Consider the following 22,718-nt stretch of genomic DNA (forward strand, 5'->3'; position numbering starts at 1 on the left):
TCTTACCTTTTGGTACACAATCCTGAATAAATCTCTCTAGTGAATTAATCAGTTGGGGAGATGGACATTTCTTAGAATATTCTGCCCAACAGTCCTTAAAAAAAATCCTTTTTGAAAATTTGATTTTTAATTCTGAGTCAATGTTAGCAAAATTTTTGCTTCGTAATTCTTTCTAACATCGGAAAACAGAAACATTTACCAAAGCACAGCAATTCTGCAAAGAAATTTCTCCCAGGATTTGCCAGATGAAATTAGAGGAAGCATTTAAAGGTATTATGACACTTTTAATATGACTACTACTGAGTTAAATTTAAACTTTCATATTTAAAGATAAGAATTCTTATTAAAATTACAAAAACGAAATATTGTTTAAGGTATGATTCATGCAAAGTGTCATGTTTCCGAACTAAAATGAACGGATAAGGATGGAACCTAACACATATTGAACATTAAATTCACTACTTACGAATATTACAAGTGATTCAGCCTTAGCTTAATTTTTAAGATCATGAAATCCCTTTTTTGCAAGACCAGCCATCTTTTTTTTTTTTTTAAAGATTTTTTATTTATTTATTTGACAGAGATAGACAGCCAGCGAGAGAGGGAACACAAGCAGGGGGAGTGGGAGAGGAAGAAGCAGGCTCATAGTGGAGGAGCCTGATGTGGGGCTCGATCCGAGAACTCCGGGACCACGCCCTGAGCCGAAGGCAGACGCTTAACGAGCCACCCAGGCGCCCCAAGACCAGCCATCTTAACAGAGTATTTTTCTGAGACAACTTTTTCTTTGTCAATATGTTTTTTTCTACTGAAAATAACTCCTAAATAATGAAACAGTAGAAGAAAACATATCAACAAAATGTTTAACAACCACATTGCTTACGCATTAGAGAGAGAGATCTAGAAGGCAATGCATGTTGATTCACTTTGTATCTTGTAATTACCTCTTATACCACTGATGGTTAGGATCAGGCAGCCTCTCCCCACGCGAGCACATACTACGAACACTTTGTACACAATTTCACAAGTTCACAGCCCTCATGAAGCCTATTCATGCACTCCACTTTCAAATACGGTAACAATTTTCAGACTGACTCATTTTTTTCACGTACATCCTAGAAACGCCACTTTTTCACAGTCTGCAACTTATTTTATAAGCGAACCAGTCTTACCAGTTAAAAACTACCTAGAATACTAATGAGCACAAACACACCTGGCTTGAAAACATTTTATTAAACATTTTTGGATGTGGCTTCCTACCTTTTAAGTTTAAGAATAAAAAAGACATTTCAATACAAACAAATCTATACTGAAGTTTTTTTCCTTTGTGTAAAGAAATACGAATGAACTGTGCGTTAATATTTAAAAGCAAAGTAGTTTACTGCCAAAACTTTAAATATCTCAAGAGCACAACAAATTCTAAACGCACTAGGAGCATGTTGTTACTTCCACATTCTTGGCAAGGGTAAACCAGTAGCTTGTCTATGGCTTAGGCTCTGTTTCCATGGTGCTTTCTTGAGTTTCTTCTACCTCTGAGAGCTTTTCATCATCTGCAATTGAGAAAGAACCATAAAACTTTAGTCAAATCTGCTTAAATTATATGTTTAGTGAATACATGACAACATTTTTATCCTTTATTAGTCATATGTCTAAAACAAAGACAGCAAAATGGCAGCCTATGACTGTCACCAGCCCACACAGTGTTTGGTTTTCGAAAGTGCTGTTTTGGTTGTCGGTATTCATTAGTTAAGTCAAAATGTAAAATTTATGTCATAGAACACACTAAAAAAAAAAAAAAAAAAATCTAGGTTTTAGGTTTTTCTTAAAAATAATAAGGTCAGATAACATAGAAATTTCCAATTGGAGACAGTCAATACAAACAAAGAGCAAGTCTCCAGTTCCCCAAAGCACCTTCCATTCACTGACTATGCAAATGTGCTATGCACTAATTACTCCACTCACTTACCATCGCCTGCGTTCTGAATTGTTACTTTATAGCAACAAACTATAATAAACCAAGAAGAATTCCAAATCTATCATCCTTGAATTTCTCTTAATGTGAACCACTGCATATGTATTTTTTTTTTTAAAGATTTTATTTATTTATTCGACAGAGATAGCCAGCGAGAGAGGGAACACAAGCAGGGGGAGTGGGAGAGGGAGAAGCAGGCTCCCAGCAGAGGAGCCTGATGTGGGGCTCGATCCCAGAACGCCGGGATCACGCCCTGAGCCGAAGGCAGACGCTTAACCGCTGTGCCACCCAGGCGCCCCCACTGAATATGTATTTTAAATCATGTATTACCACACATTCAGGCTTTTCTGCATATATGCAGAAAGCTGAACAGCATGAATACTTCTAACATCATCCAGCTATACTCCTGTTCTGAAACTGAAGGTGTACTCTCTCAACAAGATGTAGATTTTAGAAGGCATGCCCCTGGATCACTCAAAAGTCTTTATAAGCATTCTGTGACTATTTCTACTTACTTTCTAGCGTCTGCTGAAGTTCGTGGATGGTACTAAGTAGAACGTGAAACTGTTTCCGTCTCAATTCCAACTGTGTTAACAAGAAAAAAATTAATACACGTTGATCTATACACATATACATATCACAGAGACTAATATACGTGTGCAAATACCTTATCTTCAACACTTTCTTTAATATGTGAAAGATGCTCTAGCTCCTTTCCCAGAGACTCTAGTTCCCTGAAAATAATAAAACAGTGTTATAGTTTGCTAATTGGGGGAACAGAAGTCATAACTGATACCTAACTTTTTAGTTACTAAATAATATTTTAAAAATTAAAAGAAAAAGGGTAAGAAGTTATTACACTCCATTATGATGAAACATTGAAGCTAGGGATGATCTCTTCTTAAATTCTAAGTATGTACTTTTTTTTTATTAAAATCAAATTTCTAGAGAATTTTTAAAACCTAAGAAAACACAGACAGAATATCACAACCCAAGAATTGATAACTTTTTTTTTTTTAAAGATTTTATTTATTTATTCGACAGAGATAGAGACAGCCAGCGAGAGAGGAAACACAAGTAGGGGGAGTGGGAGAGGAAGAAGCAGGCTCATAGCGGAGGAGCCTGATGTGGGGCTCGATCCCATAACGCCGGGATCACGCCCTGAGCCAAAGGCAGATGCTTAACCGCTGTGCCACCCAGGCGCCCCAAGAATTGATAACTTTTAACGTTTTATCATACTTATTTGACAAAAAAAGTCTTTTTTTTTTAAAGATTTTATTTATTTATTTGACAGAGAGAGAGACAGCCAGCGAGAGAGGGAACACAAGCAGGGGGAGTGGGAGAGGAAGAAGCAGGCTCATAGCGGAAGAGCCTGATGTGGGGCTTGATCCCAGAACGCCAGGATCACGCCCTGAGCCGAAGGCAGACGCTTAACGACTGCGCCACCCAGGCGCCCCCGACAAAAAAAGTCTTCTTCTTTTTTTTTCCCTTGGTAAAAGAAATAAAACATTGTAGATTAACTTGAAATCCTCTTAGAACCTCATTGGCTGTCCTTTATCCCAGACCTTTTTTCCTCCTCTGGTCCCCACTCAATCAGTCACTATATCATTTCAATCCTTTTTCATACATATATTTGTCTCTCTAAATAATATATGGTATTAGTATATAATGGGGGGGTTAGTTTTTTTTTTTTTTTTTTTAAGATTTTATTTATTTATTTATTTGACAGAGAGTGAGAGAGCACAAGCAGGCAGAGCAGCAGAGCAAGAGGGAAAAGCAGGCTCCCCGATGAGCAGGTAGCCCAACTCGGGGCTTGAGCCCAGGATCCTGGGATTATGACCTGAGCCAAGGGCAGATGCCACCCAGGTGCCCCTGAGATCTGAGTTTAAAAAGTGTATATCTAGTTTATCCTTTTAAACTGTTCACTTAGTATTCTGTTATATATATAGTGTACCACATTTTATTTATCTACTCTCCTTTGATATATATTATATGCATTTATTTTAGAACTGTAGACAGTAAGATCCGAAGAAGGAAAAAACTCAATCAAGCAGTATTAGAATATGCAATTTGAAAGATCTGACCCCTCCTTCTAAAACATATTACGTACTCCCATAAAAACGGAATGCATAGGCTAGTATGTAAACATTTGTATATAAAGATTCGCTTCTTTCAAAGTAAGCTCTAAACTTACTTTAATGTCTCATGCCGGTCTGGATGGTGCTGGATCACTTTCGCCAAAGCATCATATTCTGAAAGATACAAAAATAATTACCAAATGAAGGGTTTCTTTGAACACGGATATAAAAAAAAGGTATAATATCACTGATCTCTCCTGATCACTTTCTCAGTGCATAAAGAATGAAAACACTGAAGGATGGAAAGAGTACTGCCAATGTCACTTGGTTCAACTATAACTATAATGATACATGATTTCAAAACTGTTCCAAACAAGGTCTTTTGCCCCCACTCTGTTTTTCCACTTACCTATCCCTGGGCAAGATATAAGAGGCCAGCATAACAGAAGTGAACTTAAGCCGTTTATTGATCACTAAGGAGACCGATTCTGAAAAGGATCTTTTTCACTATTTGCCCAGCAAAGATCAGCGAGGTCAATATATCCCACCATTCATTTCAGATCTTAACAATGGCAAATTACACTTCTCATTCTCGTTCTAAAGGTAAAGATTTCAGAAATTTAGAAACAATTTAAAATTCAGAAATGACAGAATTCCTTCTTTCTGTTTGACTGAGACCTCCAAGTTTCCCTGTTATTTCCTGTTAACCTTGAGATGATGAATGGCAGCATTCATTTAAAAGCCTCAACTAATCTAGAAAAACACTGAAACCTTTTTAAACGATTTTAGAATTGATAATAATTATTAAATAAGTTGGTATATCCTGCTGTAAATCGGCCACTGAACTTGAACACGTGTATTTTCTAACAAGTTCAAAAACCAATTTTAAAAAATAAGGAATTAAATATCTTACTTGGCTCATTATAAAGTAAAATCCACTGTTTTGGAAATCAGCATATTAATCCAACAAAAGTGTTACTTTTAATAAAAATTTTTTGGATTACAAAATAATACATGATCAGTGCAGGGAAAAAAAAAAAAAGGACCCTAAGCCATAAAAACCCACAGACCCAAAATAACCATTAACATTTTCTATTTCCTTCTAGTTTTTCATATATAGGTCACAATTGTGATTATGCATTATATTTTTTACCTTCCTTCCTTCCTTCCTTCCTTTCTTTTCTTTCTTTCTTTCTTTCTTTTTTTAAAGATTTTATTTATTTGACAGAGAGAGACAGCCAGTGAGAGAGGGAACACAAGCAGGGGGAGTGTGAGAGGAAGAAGCAGGCTCCCAGCGGAGCCCGGAGCCCGATGTTGGGCTCGTCGGGCTTGATCCATCCCTGGACCCTGGGATCACGCCCTGAGCTGAAGGCAGACGCTTAACGACTGAGCCACCCAGGTGCCCCCGTTCTTTCAATTTACATTATAGGAGGAGCAATGCCCTGGCCATTAAAATTATTTTGAAATAGTTTTTATGGACTGCAACAAGGACATACCCTAATTAAAAAACAAAAGAAGGGCGCCTGGGTGGCTCGGTAGGTTAAGCATCTGCCTTCCGCTCAGGTCATGATCCCAGGACCCTGGGATCCAGCCCGCATTGGGCTCCTTGCTCATAGGGGAGCCTGCTTCTCCCTCTCCCTCTGTTACTCCCCCTGCTGTGCTGTGTCAAATAAATGAATAAAATCTTAAACACACACACACACACACCCCAAGAAACAAAAACAAAAGAGATCAGGACAAAGCTAAACTTTAACCTTCCTCTTATTACCGATTTCAGCAGCTTGCAAATGTTTGCTTGCTTTGTACTTAATAAAAACTCACCGGACTTAAATTCTTTTCTTTTTTTCTGGAAAGTAACTCCATGAAACAAACAAATTACAAACAAAACCTTAGGTCTAGCGTCCTTGTGTGAATTGCCTTTGCTGATTAACCATAACATTACTTAGGCAAAGGGGTCTGAAGACAGTAAAAAAAAAAAAAAAAAAAAAAAAAAAAAAAAAAAAAAAAAAAAAAAGAAGGAAAAAAAGAATTCTTTAGAAATATTTGGTTTTAAAAAAATAAATATTTGGATAATCAATACAATCCAGCAAAAAAAAAAAAAATGTTTTTCAGCATAGTCTTCCTTCTCCACTATTTTAAAGAATAATACAGTTTTAAAGAATTAGGTTTATCTCCTAATTCTTTTTAATAATTCAGATTGATTCTTGCTGAAGATTTTACCACACAACATTAAAAAATTCATTAAAATAGTACTCAGTAATAAAGTATTTGCACACTAAATCCCACAAAACCCTTACCTTGGCGATTTTTTCGTATTCGCTTTGCTTGAAGAATTTGCTTTTTGCACTCAGCAATTTTTTCATGTGCTCCAGCAATGCTACATTCTATATGAAAAGGTTTTTTTAAAGACAGTTGCAACAACATGTACAATCTTCATCCATTTTCAATTTTAAAATGTGTTTTTAAATTAAGTTCCATTGCTAATAAAATAGATGCTGGTGTTTAAAAAACAGCCATAACCCAAAGTACTGTAATCATATCAGAATACATTTTTGTAACTAACATTTACTATATTCTTTCTATTTATATTGTCATTGTTATTATTTTACCACTAACCAAAGAAAAATGAGGAGATATTGTCTCCTTTAGACCGTAAAAATTAAATTACATGGAAACATTAATTGCTTTAAATTTCTTTACCTATTTCTTTGTAAATTTTTTCATAGTTTTCCATTTCTCTGAGATTCATATCATATACCAGCAAAGTTTTGCCCATTGAAAATTCACATTGGGACAGTGTGCTCAGCATACGTTGGTACTGGCTGTATCTAATGGAAAAGAGAGAAACGGAATAAAGATTTTTGGTAAATACCAAAGTCGAACTATTATATATTACAATGCAGGCAGAACTACCAAGTTCTGAGAGAATCATTTGCTTTATTTAAAACAAGTTACAGTATCTTTCTCTTATGTTTAATTTTTCCTAATGGCATGTACTTGAATTTATCAACTGCTTTAGTTACAAGTGCAACAATGGGACTGCTGTTCTTATCAATATAAGCTTAATTTAAACAACTACTCGTTTGAATTTTGTACTTTTTAAAATGTTTTAATCAAGGGGCGAATGGGTGGCTCAGCCAATTAAGCTTCTGCCTTCAGCTCAGGTCAGGATCTCCTGGTCCTGGGATCCAGCCCCGTGTGGGCCTCTCTGCTCAGTGGGGAGTCGGCTTCTCCCTCTCACTCTCCCTATGTTCTCCCTCTCTCTTTCTCTCAAATAAATAAAATCTTTGACAAAAATGTTTTAATCAAGATGAATTTTTTATCCTCACAACTTTCTTTGCACAATTTTTTCACTCTTTACAATGATTTATGTGAAAAGCTAATTCAAATGAGGGAAATTTTTCTAAGGCAAAAAAAGTTATTAAATATATATAAAACCTTGCAATATATAAAAACTTTTTATTAGCTTATAAAAGAAAGAGAAAATAGGGGACCTGGCTGACTCAGTCGGTAGCGCAGATGACTCTTGATCTCAGAGTCCTGAGTTCAAGCCCCACATTGGGCTTAGAGCTTACTTAAAGAAAAGGGTTGCTGGAGGGGAAGCGGTGGAGATGGGGTAACTGGGTGATGGACATTGGGGAGGGTACGTGTTGTAAAGAGCACTGGGAATTATATAGGACTGATGAATCACAGACCTGTACCCCTAAAACAAGTAATATATTTTATGTTAATTAATTGAATTTAAATTAAAAAAATAAAGTAATGCAATAGTGTCTCCAATATTTGATGTAAAAAAAGAAAAAAAATTTAAAAAGAGAAAATTTCATTTAGTTTGTCTAACTAAATGCTAAACGTGACCAAATTAATGAGCCAGAATTTAATCCTTATTTCTTACCACTACACCTTCTGCACATTTTAATAAACATAAAGCAGGCCTCTGAAGAAAATAAGGGCCAGAAAAACCTACACTTGATCCACCCAGAGCTGCCTCCACTAGACAATTGAAGGTGAGTGAAAATCTGAAATACTGACAGGGCTGTATACACGGTCTAAACTCTGATCAGGACATCGGTATAGAAACAACAGTGAGATGAAATACCCCTCTTCCTGGGACCCGGAGTTGCACCATTTAATGAAACTTTTCACGAGCAGATTGATTCTCCGATCATCTCCAGCGCCGTCTCCATCAATTAGGAGACGCTTCCGTATGACTTCGTCTGGAGGGAAAAAGAACAGCGTGAATTAAAATGATGGTCTGGTTCTTGTTGACTTTCAGGGACAAATAACCAATATCACAACTTACTCATTCATCCAAAAGAAAACCACTGAGACTCGAGTATACTTCAAGCCACTAAACGGTAGACTTAAAATGGTTAAGATGGCAACCTTTATGGTATGCAGGCTTTACTACACTTTACATGTATCTTTTTATGTCAATTTAAAGACAGTTATTGAGTGACTACTGTGTGCGGGCAGTGTCCTAGGGGTCGGGGTGACTACCTGCACTCATGGAACTAGTTTTCTGCTGGGCTGCTGAGTAGAAATCGTTTTCAGGTATCACCAAGGACATAAGCCCATAGTTCTTGGAGAACTTTGATTTGGAAAAACCTGTTCACACAGAAGGAGGGCTGAAGTGTTCCCATCTCTGACTAGTGTGAGGTAGTGGTAAAAGGCACAGAAAGAAAAGATTCGAAAGATGTAGTGGGAGACGGCGAAAAGAATGAGAGATGGGTCAGAGAAACAGGAATGGATCTGTAAAAAAAAAAAAAAAAAAGTGTAATTTAGTTATTACATTTGTAATGTTTCTTTCCCCATGAAGACTTTTTTTTTTTCTTTTTTAACAAGTCTGTCTCACTTTTGCTTCAAGGGAAAGAAAAAGAAAATGAAATCAAAGAGCATGGCAGATAATAATGATGCGTAATAAGTGGGGCTCCAATCTGCCTGCCTGGCAGCCCTGAGCTAGTGTTCTTGCTGGACAAAATAATGCTGGATCACGACAAGAGAAGGCAGACTGAAACCCAATAAAACATGATTTAAAAAAAATTTATTTATTTGAGAGAGAGAGAGTTCGTGCACATGGGGGAAAGGAGAGAATCCCTAAGCAGACTCTCCACTAAGCAGCGAGCCCGACCAAGGGCTGGATCCCATGATTCATAAGATCATGACCTGAGCCAAAACCAGTGTCGGAGGCTTAACCAGCCGAGCCACCCAGGTACCCCAAACATAATTTTCATCTATCAGATTAGCAAAGATCAAAATACCCAATAAAAAGTGTTGGCAAGGATACTGAGAAACTGCACTTACATATGCTGATGGAATGGAGATTGGTAGGCTCTTTCTGGGGCAAACGGGCTATCACAAACAAGATTTTAAGTGCACATATCTCTTGGACCCCAGAACTCCAATTCTAGGAATTAATCCCCTAGATACCATGTGCATCCACCAACAAAGATAAATGTAAACACATGTTCTTAGTGCTGTTTGTAGTAGAAAGACTGCGAGCCTAAACATGGACCAGTAAGAGACTGGTTAGATTATGAAAACTTCGTGTAATGTAATATGACGCAGCCGAGAGAGTGGATGTATATACCAATGGCAAGAAATCTCCTTTGGTGCAAAGTGAAATGAAAACGAAACAGGTGCAGAGATGCACACAGTTTGCTGTCATTTGTGTGGAAAAGGGGGGAGGCTGTGTATGTGCATGTGTGCACGTGCACACATCACACATGTTACGTGTGTATTCAGAGAATATCTTTGGAAAGAATGCAAGAAAATGGTAACAGTGGTTTCTTCTGGTGAGAGGGACTACAGCGGGGATGAGAAAAATGTAATTTTCTATATCATTTCACAGAATTGTGTTTGTTTTTCACCATGTGCGTGCATTATTTTTAAAAAAATATTTTAAAGTGTGATTAATGCCTAGAGAGCCTGCACGATGAATCAACATCAAAATCTTGAAACAATAGTTCCTGTGTGTAGGCAGAAGTATTTTTGAGCGCAGGTGCAGCGGAGATAAACTTTGGAAGGCAGGTGGCTGCAGTTTTAAAATCTGCTCTGTGACAACATCAGATAAACATTTTTAGAATTGGGTTTTGTTCTCAGAGTCATGGCTTTGACAGGCAGCTCAAGTTATCAATTTATCAGGTATTTTAATTTTACACTTTAAAATACAAACTAATGCTTTCAGTTTTTGACCTCCAACACTGTTATTTGAAGAGCCTGAGACAAAACAGTCCTCAAAGGGATTAAAATGCAGAAAATGAACTGATTTTATTTTTTTTATCACAAACATGCTTTAACTTTGTTAAAAACAAACATCCAGCCGGTGAGCAGTCTGTTCGACGCCGTTCAACTCCTTTCCTTTCTTTTGTTCAGTTTCTCATTTTCTTAGCTCTGCTCTTCCGACCCCCCAAAACCCCCATCTTCCTCCTAGATACCTGGTCATGCTACTTTACTGAGGACTAGAAAATTGGGGAATGAGTACCCTAAGGGGGAAACTATTATCACAGCTGGTTTTTCAAGAGATTTTTAAAGTTTGGTGGCTAGTAAAAATGTTTCAAGCACATTTTGTGATCATTCCAGCTGTAGAGTTAAGAACTGTGTACTTTTATATATGCAATAGCCCAATTATAAAAGTTTTTGAAAAATGTTTAGAACACTGTACAGGCCAAATAAACTTGGGGAAAAGGTTTATGAGGGCCAGTCCTGTGTCTTATTCATTCTGTTTCCTTCCCAACCTCTCACACTGTGTCTTTACGCTTCCGATGTGCAATAAATATTCTTAAATTGGATTTGTGGTGCCTGCTTGGGACCATCTGCCCTCTGAAGAATTTCGTCTCAATAAAATACTAACAAAGACCAGCAGACAACATCTTATTTTCAGGTCCAAAGCAGAGAATTCTCTTCTCGTACAAAAGATACGAATACTTGATCAACGGGCAGATGTGTCCATAGGGTACCAGAGTAGTTCTAAGCATGTGAGATAAAGACCTGAGCTCTTTGGCTCTAGGTAGAGAAATAACATGCATATGAACACACACGCAGAGGAGGCTGGGATTCTTAAATGAATGACAGGGACATGCACCAGAAGAGATTAGGAGGACAACTACCTTTGGCTTGGGGGAATCAGGGGAAGTGGAATTTGGGCTGCTCTTCTCATACTTAAAAATCATCAGTCAATGGGATGCCTGGATGGCTCAGTCCGTTAAATGTCGACTCTTGGTTTTCTACTCAGGTCGTGATCTCAGGGTCTGTGATCAAGCCCCGCGTCAGGCTCCACACTCAGCACAGAGTCTGCTTGTCCCTCTTTCTCTGCTCCCCACCCTGCCTGTGTTCTCTCTCTCAAATAAATAAATAAATAAAATCTTTGGGGTGCCTGCGTGGCTTAGTTGGTTAAGCATCTGCCTTCAGCTCAGGTCATAATCCCAGGGTCCCGGGATCAAGCCCTGCATCAGGATCCCTACTCAGTGGGGAGTCTGCTTCTCCGTCTCCCCCTGCTTGTGCTTTCTCTCTCTCTCACTTGCTCACTCTCAAATAAATAAAAATAAACAAAATCTTTAAAAAAATCATCAATCACGAAAGCTAAAAGGTATTTTTAACAAAATCTACTTAATCTTCAAATAACATATACCCTTTGGCCCAACAATCCTAGATAAACTTGTACATATGCAATATGACTATGTCGATCAACAGGGGGCTAGATAAATTTTGGTACAAGAACATGATGGAATACTACGAAGCCATAAAAAAGAACCCCAAAGAATGAGGAAATGTCTATGTGCTGATACAGAGAGATCAAGTAAGATAACCTGATAAAAGAACAAGGTGAGGAACAGTATGTACGGCATGTTCCTTTCACACATAAATGGGGGGAATGAGAATATAGGCTTATATTCATACAAATACCCTGGAATGATATACAAGAAACTAATAAAAGGGGTTACCAAGGGAGAGGGGCAGTGTAAGTGGGACAGAGAACAGGCTGGAAGATGGGGAAATATCTTTTTGCATTATTTGATTTTTGAACCATTTGAACTCAAAATCTGTCAGCTGTTGTTTGAAAAAGCTATGATTGTGGTGATGGTATCACAGGTGTCTGCATATGTCCAGATGCATCAAATTGCACACATTAAATACTCAGTTCTTTGTATAAAATTGTCCCTCAGTAAAGCTATTAAAAAAAAAAAAGAGGGGTGCTTGGATGGCTCAGTCAGTAGAGCATACAACTCTTAATCTTGGGGTTGTGAGTTAGAGCTCCATGCCAGGTGTAGAGGCTATGTAAAAAAGTAAAATCTTTGGGGCACCTGGGTGGCGCAGTCAGTTGAGCATCCGAAACTTGATTTCGGCACAGGTTGTGATCTCAGGGTTGTGAGATCAAGCCCCACATGGGGCTCTATGCTCATCACGGAGTCTACTTAAGACTTTCTCTCCCGGGGGCGCCTGGGTAGCTCAGTCGTTAGGCATCTGCCTTCGGCTCAGGTCATGATCCCAGGGCACCTAGGCATTGGCCCCTGCCTTTTCCTAACCAAGTGTCTGCTCAGTCCTAACCTGCCTCAGGACCTGTGATTCTAATCTCTAATTTTCATGCCATTTTAGCTCCTACTGCATGTTTTTTGGTAGCTTCCTAATAGCTTCCCTGCCTTGGGCTTTTCCCAGCTGTAGTCCATTTTGTACACTGCCCAGAGCTTAATCCTCCAAAGTCTTGCTCCTAAACCTTTAGCAACTACCAGTTGCCTGCCAGCAAAGTCCAAGTCCACTAGCATGGCATTCACTAGTGCAGACTCCCACATTGTGACCTCTTTCTGTCCTTGGGTCCCAAGATTTGTCCAGCCTCCTTAATGTTCTCATGTGCAAATACATGTTCTAGCCTTTCACTCCCCACCTCTGCTAGAGCTCACAGCTTTCTCCTTGTCTGGGATGGGGACAGGGAAGGGACTTTGGCTTGCTTTTGAATTTTTTTCCCTTTTCAAATATTTATTTATTTAAAGTTTTTTTTTTTTTTTTTAAGATTTATTTGGCAGGGGGTGGCAAAGGGAGCGAGTCTTTTTTTTTTTTTTAAGATTTTATTAATGTATTTGACAGAGAGAGAGAGAGAGACAGCGACAGAAGGAACACAAGCAGGGGGAGTGGGAGAGGGAGAAGCAGACTCCCACTGAGCAGGGAGCCCAAACGTGGGGCTCGATCCCGGGACCCTGGGATCATGACCTGAGCCGAAGGCAGATGCCTAACGACTGAGCCACCCAGGTGCCCCCGGGAGAGAAAGTCTTAAGTAGACTCCGTGATGAGCACAGAGCCCCATGTGGGGCTTGATCTCACAACCCTGAGATCACAACCTGTGCCGAAATCAAGTTTCGGATGCTCAACTGACTGCGCCACCCAGGTGCCCCAAAGATTTTACTTTTTTACGTAGCCTCTACACCCAACATGGAGCTCTAACTCACAACCCCAAGATTAAGAGTTGTATGCTCTACTGACTGGCTGCTGATGGTTCCTAACACAGATGACATGAGTATTATTATTTTAATGGTACCTCATCAATTACTGCTAGACTGAACACACCTAAAACATGCTTTGTTTACTATATACATTGACTTCATAAATTATCATCATGCTTGAAGCTCTCTATAAGCAACTTAAATGCTAATATTATTAATTCCAGCAGACCTTGGCCCACCCTTTATAAAAACAGTAAGATGGCTTAGAAACTATTTTAATGATGTTATCAGTATCACTCCTTAGTTGTCATGATTGCTTTCTTTACTGACTATGAGGATCAATGCCATCTGGAAAAGCTTTTAAAGATTTTATTTATTTGTCAGAGAGCGAGAAAGAACACAAGCAGGGGGAGCAGCAGGCAGAGGAAGAAGCAGGCTCCACGCTAAGCAATGAACCCAATGTGGGACTCGATCCCAGGACTCTGGGATCATGACCTGAGCGGAAGGCAGATGCTTAACCAGCTGAGCCACGCAGGCATCCCTGGAAAAGCTTTTAACCGCAAATACCTAATATCTGCCCCGAGACTGGTGCTTTTCTACCTGATTTCAGGCTTGTAGGAAGTTTTCCTACTGGATTCAGTTACATGTTATGCTGTGATTATACCTACAAAGTGTCAGCCATTCAAAATCACTTTAAAATCAATTATGACACATATATGCTAATAAACAAACATTTACTCATCAATTTGGGATACATTTTAGACCCCTTTTTGTCTTATATGACCTATACCTAGAAAAAAATAACATAATTACTTATGACACTAAATAAACCTCAAAACGTCCTTTCAAGGGGTTAGATTTATAATACCCCATTTTCCATAAACAGAGAGACAGGAAGAAATGACTGCTTTACAGTCACTAGACCTCTCTCCTTCTCCAAGCCCCTGCTCAGAGGATACTGCTATTTTAGCTGTTCTCATTTTATCATGGACAGGACAATCTCTCATAAACCCAGACTTTCAAAACCCATCATTGTTATTCTCTCACAGTAGCTCTTAAAATCTTGATTACAAAACAAGTTTTCAGAACATCTTGGAGCAAATATTCAAAATAGGAAAAAGGAAAACAATTTGGAAGATAATGCTGGGCCAACTTTCAAGACACTTATTTCTTTAGGGCTAGGTCAAGGCTTGACAACCAGTAGCAAGAGTGTCACTGTTAATGTGACTTCCTCCTAGGGCTAATCTACCCTCAGGTGTGCCTTTCTAAACTGCTAGACCTCACAGCACAGCAATCTCACCTCCTCTTAGGAAACAGTAATCCTGTGACCTGCCAGTGGAGATTAGCATTTGCTTTCTCTAAGCACTTTAGCAAGGAATTGTTAGCATGGAAATGCACCACTGGTTTCTTCTTGGTGTTCCTAAAAGCTCTGGATCCAAACTGAAAACCATGGGAAGGGACAACAGTTTATTTAACACTTTGAGACAGGGTGAATTTGAAACAGCTGGCTACTACAGCAATGTAGCAGTATGTACCAAAATTAAAAAATACATATATTCTTTGACCCGTCTTCTAGAAATTATTTCCACAGGTGTGTGAAGACATCTATACAAATATCTCCATTGGAATACTACTTGTAAGAGTGAAAAACTGAAAATATCTAAATGCTTAGATGTTTACTAGAGAATTTTTTAAAACATTTTATTTATTAGAGAGAGAGAGCACGAGCCAGTGCGGGCACACAAGGGGGTAGGAGCAGAAGGAGAGGGAGAAGCAGACTCCCCGCTGAGCAGGGAGTCTGATGTCGGGCTCAATCCCAGGACTCTAAGATGATGATTTGAGCCAAAGGCAGATGCTTAACTAACTGAGCCACCCAGGCGCCCGGAGAATAAATTTTAAAAATGTAATAGAATACTACACATTGATACAAAAGAAAGAGCTCCAAGATAAAATGATTATAGAAGTATAACACAGAAGAGTGTGTAAATGTTTGTTTAAAATTTTAAAGTATATATACATAGTGGCCAACCAACATATACATAATGCTTGCAATATGCTAAGTGTGTTTTTTTACATATAAATACACTTAATCTGCACAAGAGCCCTATAAAGTAGATATTACCACCTCTATTTTACTAGTGAAGGAACTGAAAGTTGCTCAAATTAAATGTCACCAGAAATATGGAGTAGAGCTTAGATTGAAACTCACAAGTTTGGCACAAGTTTGCTTTTTACCCTTTATAGGCACTTAAAAATCATTCTGAAAAGGTACACCAAAAACCAGTTAATAGTGATTACCTCTGGGAGGAGGGGCTAGCCATGGAAGGTGAAGAGGGGAGAGTTTTCACTTGTCACTTGGTGTGTTATTTTTCTTGAATTGTCTGACATGCATTTCTTTTTAAAAATACTAATAGTGGCTATCTGGAGAGTGAGCTTATTGGTCATTTTGAGGATTTTTCTTTCTTTCTTCTGCATTATAAGTTCCATGCAATGTTCTCTAATGAATCCATGATGTGTTAACGAGAAAAAAGAAAACTGGCTTGACTTGACCTACAAGAGCAGAGACTAGGGCCATGTAAAAACAGTGAGCATGCAGATTCCTTTTAGATTTATCATTGGGTCGCTACCGCTCATGGGTTATTAAGCTGAATTACTTATGTCTAATTGTTTTAGGTTACTTACGGTAAAATAACACGTAGCCCCTCCTTTCATGAAGCTTAAAATCACTAAAACGATTTTGAAGGCCAACATATTAAGAAGTTACAAAGAAGCAGTGGAAAGAACAGTAAATAAGATGGTTTGCTTTCTCCATGTAAATATTAACCTCTCGTGAGATAGCATAGGGCTAGTCTAAATATATTGCTAATGTGAAAGTCAATTACTTAAACCAAAATTAAATTAAAAAAATTTTTTTTCAAAAAGCAAAAAAATAGTGCTGAGGTCCTTTTGTTTTTCTCTAGATTTACTTAAATGTTTAGAGGGTGGTGCTAATAATAATAAAGTCAAGGTTGGAACTCCAATTTTGCTTTGAAAAGCCATTTATCTTGGCTAAAGAAACATTATTTAATACTTGCACTGCATCAGTAACCCCTGTGCTGGGATTACAGCCGAGGGAACAAAGTGGTGAAATCCATTGGTGCTAGGGGAAAAAAAAGCCAAGTAAATCCCATGACCACAAATGTCCAATTAACATTGGATCAGCAATTGAAATAGGAATAACAGCAGCAACAGGCACTTATATAGCGTTTATACACTCCTATTTGAGGACCGTACATCTCGTTTGTTCCTTTCATTCCGGACAGTGTCCTGGTTTGGACAAGAGATTAAGTAGTCAATTTCAAAGTTCTTTACCTATATTATCACACTTCACCCTTGAAGAAACCCTATAAAGTGTGTATTATTATCTTCATTTTACAGATGAGTAGTGTCATTTCTGCCATAGGAAAATATATACAATCACATTATTAGAAAGTCACAGTACGGTTCCATTATTCGGTCATATTGTTCGTAGGCATGTTAAAAACCATTATTTTAAGTTTTAACGAGCATATATCCAAGCATTATACTTTCTAATTAAAAAGCAAAAACACATATACAATAGAATATTACTCAGCCATAAAAAAGGAAATCTTGTCATTTGTAAAACCATGGATGGACCCTGAGGGTATTATGCTAAATGAAACAAGTCAGACAGGGAAAAACAACTACCATATGATTTCACTTATATGTGGAATCTAAAAAACAAATGAACAAACAATACAAAAAAAAAAAAAAAAGAAAGAAAGAAAACCCATACAGAGAACAGATTAGTGGTTATTAGAGGGACAGGGTTATTGCAGGGAAGGCGAAATGAGGGAAGTGGGTCAATTGAATGGTGATGGATGATAACTAGGCTTATCACAACAACCACTTTGTAGCGCATACAAATATCAAATTATGTTGTACACCTGAAACTAATGTTATATACTAATTTTACCTCAATTAAAAAAAATACTGTCAAAACCAACAAGCTCTATTCAATGGAATGTACAGACACACCCTGCTCCTGCCGCCGCCTTCTCATCTCCCATCTGTGCTCTGGCACATTGATGTATGTATCAATGTTCTCTGTACTGCAAAAAGCGCTTCTGGTGTAGTCGGTTAAGCGTCTGACTCTTGATTTCAGCTCAGGTCATGATCTCAGGGTCATGAGATTTAAGCCTTGGCTTGTATTGGGCGTGGAGCCTGCTTAAGATTCTCTCTTTCTCTCTCCCTCAAAAAAAAAAAAAAAAAAAAGTGCTTCTGAAATGATTTCTATCAGGGTACTAACACTGCTTAACACCCTTTAAATTAACACATACAAAATACAAACTGTGAACATAGCTTAACAGTGACAACATCTAAACTGTTTTTCAGGGCTGCCTGGGTGGCTCAGATGGTTAAGTGTCTGCCTTCAGCTCAGGTCATGATCTCCAGGTCCTGGGATCAAGCCCCATGACCCGGCTCCCAGTTCAGCGGGGAGTCTGCTTCTCCCTCTCCCTCGGCCTCTCGCCCTGCATGTGCTCTCTCAGATGAATAAGTAAAATCCTTTAAAAACAAATTGTTTTTTGGTTAGCTAAATGCTGGGGTGGCAACAGGGGAGGAGAGAGAATGACTTTGCCAAGAACTAGCTACATGACAGTCAAACGCTTCCCAGGGCCTCCATTTTGCCATGTATAAAATGGTAGTGTTGGTGATAATATCTATAGTTCAGTATCCATAGATAACAATATCACGTCTCTCTCCTTCCCTCTGAGGAGGGCAGTTCCTCAAATTAACCAGTGTCCTTGTACAGGGTGCAGGAAATAAAGAGCTTCTCCTCTAAGAGCTCCCAGTCCGAATGGCTAGGCAAACCCATATGGAAGGATTACATGAGGGCACAGCATCTTTCCAGGCACCTCCAATTTGTAAGAGGGCATTAGCTGTCCTTTAAGCTCCAGAGACAGGTACTGGTACTCCTCCAAGAACTTGTCAGGATGACTGAGCTATTCAGGCCACTCCTGTCTTCTTAGCCGCCCTCATCTTAATCCAAACCCACCCTGACTCTTGGAATACTTCTTGCTGGCCTCCCTGCTTCCATTCTTGTTTTCCTAGACTCCATTCCCCACACAGCAACCCAAAATGATCAAAAAGAAGTATGGGATCCCTAATTTGTCTGTTTAAAATCCTCCAATCATATCTAAGTACCCACAGAAGACAATCCAATCTCCTTTCCAAGGCTTAGGTGGCTCTGGACAAGCTCCTGTTTACTTCTCTGACCTCCTTTTGTATCATATCCCTCCTGACCCACCTGGATACCAACCCTTATCTTATTCCTTAAACTTATTCCTTATCTTCTCTGAAGGGCAGAGCTTATTTTTGCCTCAGGCCTTTGTACGAGTTGTAACCTGTCCTGAATCCTTTCCTGGACTCTTCACAGGGTTGATGCCTTCAGGCCTTACTCTAAGGGTCACTTTACAGAGAGGTCGTATCTGACTGTTGGCCGCCCTCCCCCTTTATGGTCTTTCATATCCTATCCAGTTCATTCTCAGAACTTATGTAATTTCAGAACTTAATTATGTTTTTTCTCAGAAATTATCTTATTACGTATTTGATTGCACACTATTGCTTCTGTCCGCCAAGCAGAAGTCGGGTCTTCCTCAGTAGTTTACTGCTGTAGACAGTACCTTGAATTGGGCGCAGAGAGTATGCAATACATTGTTGACCTATCATACCCACTACTCATTTCTGCTTGATTTTTACCAAAAGCTCAGTTGAGGAAAACCATGTTTACAGAGGACTGCCTGAAAAAGTTGTACTTCATCCATTCTTCTATGACCTAAATATTCTTAAAACAAATTTGCAAAAAAAAACCCTTGCTCTGAATTAAGGCAGTGCCGCAGAAGTATTCGGCTACACCACATGACCTATTGGCTTTAGGATGCCTTTCTAAATTGTTATTTAGCCTTCTTTGACCTAGTCAGGGATGTGCTAAGAAACAGCCCTATGATCATCGGTGCTGATAAGAGGTTAAAGATATGACACTAGCTTTTCTTTATGGGGACCCTAACGATCAACTTTATCTCTAGTGTTTTAATCAGAAAGAATTGCTTGTACTGTGTATCTAATGTTGCCTTCTCTCCTGTACACAAGAGCACAGAGTGGACCAGGTCCCGCCTCTTGCTATGAACTAGTAGAGAAACAAGTCACTGCTGGCTGTCTTAATTAACGTACCAGATTCTACCCACTGCATTTTGAGGATCACCCCACTTCTAACTTCCTCTTGTTTTCCTTCCTCTCAATGTTCTTTTTGCCCTGTTTTCTCATGAATTTATTTTATATGTTTTCACACTATGGTGAGCTGCCTTAAATATTTTCTAGAAAATGTCATTTAACTAAATTAAGTATTAAGGGCTACAACAGTAATATGCATAAAATATTATGGTTAATAGGTGAAAGATCAACTGTTCTGGAAAAGATGAATATTTGAGGTGGGTCTTGAATACATGCCAGTTACCAGGCAGAAAAGGGCAATCTGTGCAAATACAGAGATGAAGAAGGCACAGTCCTAATCAAAGGAAAATTAAGGAAAGATGACTAAACCGATTCTTAACGTTTAATAGTATTTGCTGAACATTATTATATGTAGGACTCAGTGCAAAGCACTACAACTTTTATTGCATTTAAACCTCTAAACAACCTTATGAGATAGATTTTATTATCCTCATTTACAAAGAATGAAACTGAGGCTCAAAGAGGTTAATTAAGCTAAGCAAGATCAGACAGCTTATTAGGGGCAGAGTGGGTACTCCCGTGGCCTCTAACATCCACTCAACCACTTAAGTCCTGGCATTCTACCTCATTCTACTTCTCTGTATTCCCTCTTTGTCTGAGTTCCCATTATCTCTTACTAGGACTAGTGCAGCAGTAACTGAGAGACTGGATGCACAGAAGGGAGGGACAAGAACTCTGGAGCCAGACTGCCTGGTTTTGAGCTCAGGCTCTACACCTTACTAACTGCACAAACGTGGACAAGTTGCTTAACCTCCGTGTGTCCCAGTTTCATCTGTGAAGTGGAGTTAATAATTAGAACACTCCTTGACACATGATGAATACTGTATGCTACAGAGAACTTAACTCCACTCTTCCCTTCCCCTCATCATTCCTCACATAGTACATACAGCATGTGGGGGGGTGTTTGTTCATTTTTTTAATGCAATTCTGATCACACAGCACCAATGTTAAAAACTACTGATTCCCATTGCCCTCAGAAATCTCTGGCTACAACTTTTTAAATTCTAGCCAATATTTATCGTCTCTTGAGTTTTTCCAGCACTTCGGGTCTTTGCACAAGTGGTTCCCCACCTGGAACACCAGTCCAACTACAACTATTTATTCTTCAAAAATGGGATTAACAGTAACTGTCTTAGGGAAGCTGATCTTTGAGAGTGGATAAACAATCTTTGCTACATGCTCCCACAGTTCCCACCCTTGTACTCCCCTTGTGGTAACATTTGCCACCCTTAAAACTAATTATCCAAGGTGTCTTTCCCCAGACTGCAACCTAAGAGGGGGGGAAAAGGTCTTGCTTGTTGGTTCTGGACTGTAATTCCAAGGCCTAGCCTAGATAGGATAAATAAAACTGGAATGAAGCAAAGTTAGAATTTCCCATGAAGGTCCTGGACCTTTAAGATTAGTCTCCCACTTCACTACCTGTTATCACAAATTTAGGTCTATTACTCTTCTTCCCATTGCAGGCCCTTTAATATGGAAATTCTGTCTACCTCTAACTTTTCAGAAATGGCCTCTCCACAGGCATCTACCTTTACTGGTCACCCTCTCTTCAAATACACATAGCACCCCTAGACATCCCCTTCCCAGTTGTTAAAGGACTTCCTTCCTCTGTTACCAAATACTTTCTTAGGTTCTCCCTCCAGTTGCCCATTATGCCTGTCCACCTTCCCCAAGGTGGCACCCTATTTTATTTCTACTCTCAGTTCATAGATCACCCCCTGGGTCTCTGCACCCAGGGTCCACCTTTCCTAAACTATCCTCACAACTTTCCACAAACCCCATGTCTGCCTGCTGACTCTCCTCCCATTCCTGCCCACAAGCCACCGTCCCCAACACATATACACAGACAAATCTTTTATTGTCTTGATCTACCCCAGGTGGCCTCATCCCTCACACTGGCTCCTTCTAAATCCCCCATGCACACTCTGATTGTCCTCCAGATACCCCCGTCCACATCTACCCTTTTTAGATATTATCTCTATCTCCCTCTCCCTATGTCTAGTCCGGGGCTAGTTCTCAGGCCTCACTGCGATCCACACCACTATCTGGGGGCCCTTCCTAACCTGTCCAGAAGACTCCTCCAGGTGTCACCCTCTGTACGCTGACACCCTTTGTACTCGTGTCTTGGAACCTCCCCGTTCGTCTGCTCTTGGTCCCAAACTTCCACCCCATCCCTAAAGTTCTCACACCCTCCAGCCCACCACAGGCCCTCCGGACCCCCGGCGGCAGGGTCTCCACCTCTCCTCCCCCTCGCCACTCCTTGGACCCCATATTCTCACCAAGTGTTCCCTCACCACATCCGCCGATGGCCTGGACCCCTTCCCGGTACCACCCGCCCACGCGCCGCTGCCACCGTTCCCGGGCCCCCACGTGTGCTCCCAGCCCCCCGACCATCCTCCCAGCACACCCTCCGCAGGCCCGGCGCGGCCTCCGAAGAGCGGGCCGGGAGTCCGAGGGGCTCCAAGGGGGACCAGGGGTCCGGGGAGAGGCCCGAAGGACCCGGAGGAAGCGTCCGGGAAAGGCCGGCTATCCGAGGGGTCTGATCGCGGAGGCCGAGGGGCTCCCGGACGCAGCCGGGGAGGCCGGGGGGCTCGTGGGAGGCCGGGGAGGCAGGGGCGGCCGAGGGGCTCGGGGGAGCGGGCCGGGGTGGCGGCGAGCGGGCCTCACCGTCAGTCACGGCTCCCATGGCGTGCGCGGCGGCGGCGGCGGCGCAAGCTGAGGCGGCGGTTGGCGGCGGCGGAGGTCAAACTCCCACAATGCAGCCGGGTAAACAGCCATGGAGGAGGAGGCGGCGGCGCCCGCGGCCGCCCGCTCCGACGCCTGAGCCGCGCCGCGCCGCCGCCGCCGCCGCCTCCGCGGGATCCGCGCTCCCCCCCGCTCCCCGCGCTCCCTGCACGGCCAGGGGGCGGCCGCGGCCGGCGCGTGTGGGGGCGAGGCCAGCGGGCG

At 40.5% G+C, this 22,718-nt stretch overlaps 1 protein-coding gene across 1 annotated transcript; it reads right to left on the reverse strand.

Moving 5' to 3' along the window:
• Positions 1-539: 539 nt before the first annotated feature.
• On the reverse strand, positions 540-22,587 carry THOC7 (THO complex subunit 7). The gene is made up of 8 exons (XM_026501163.4): positions 22,440-22,587; positions 8,147-8,264; positions 6,748-6,875; positions 6,345-6,431; positions 4,164-4,221; positions 2,637-2,703; positions 2,485-2,554; positions 540-1,547 (listed from the first exon to the last, which is right to left on the reverse strand). Exons 1-8 carry the CDS (start codon positions 22,456-22,458, stop codon positions 1,480-1,482), a joined length of 615 nt encoding a protein of 204 aa, XP_026356948.1. The 5' UTR covers positions 22,459-22,587; the 3' UTR covers positions 540-1,479.
• Between the last annotated feature and the right edge of the window lie 131 nt (positions 22,588-22,718).

This window comes from Ursus arctos, unplaced genomic scaffold (genome assembly GCF_023065955.2).
Source record: "Ursus arctos isolate Adak ecotype North America unplaced genomic scaffold, UrsArc2.0 scaffold_14, whole genome shotgun sequence".
NCBI lineage: Eukaryota > Metazoa > Chordata > Mammalia > Carnivora > Ursidae > Ursus > Ursus arctos.

Excerpts from the sequence above, each read along its gene's own strand:
- THOC7 (XM_026501163.4), bottom strand. Across the intron at positions 6,432-6,747 it reads AAAAATTTACAAAGAAATAG|AATGTAGCATTGCTGGAGCA; the intron begins GTAAAGAAATTT and ends CTTTTCATATAG. Across the intron at positions 4,222-6,344 it reads AATACGAAAAAATCGCCAAG|AATATGATGCTTTGGCGAAA; the intron begins GTAAGGGTTTTG and ends TGTATCTTTCAG.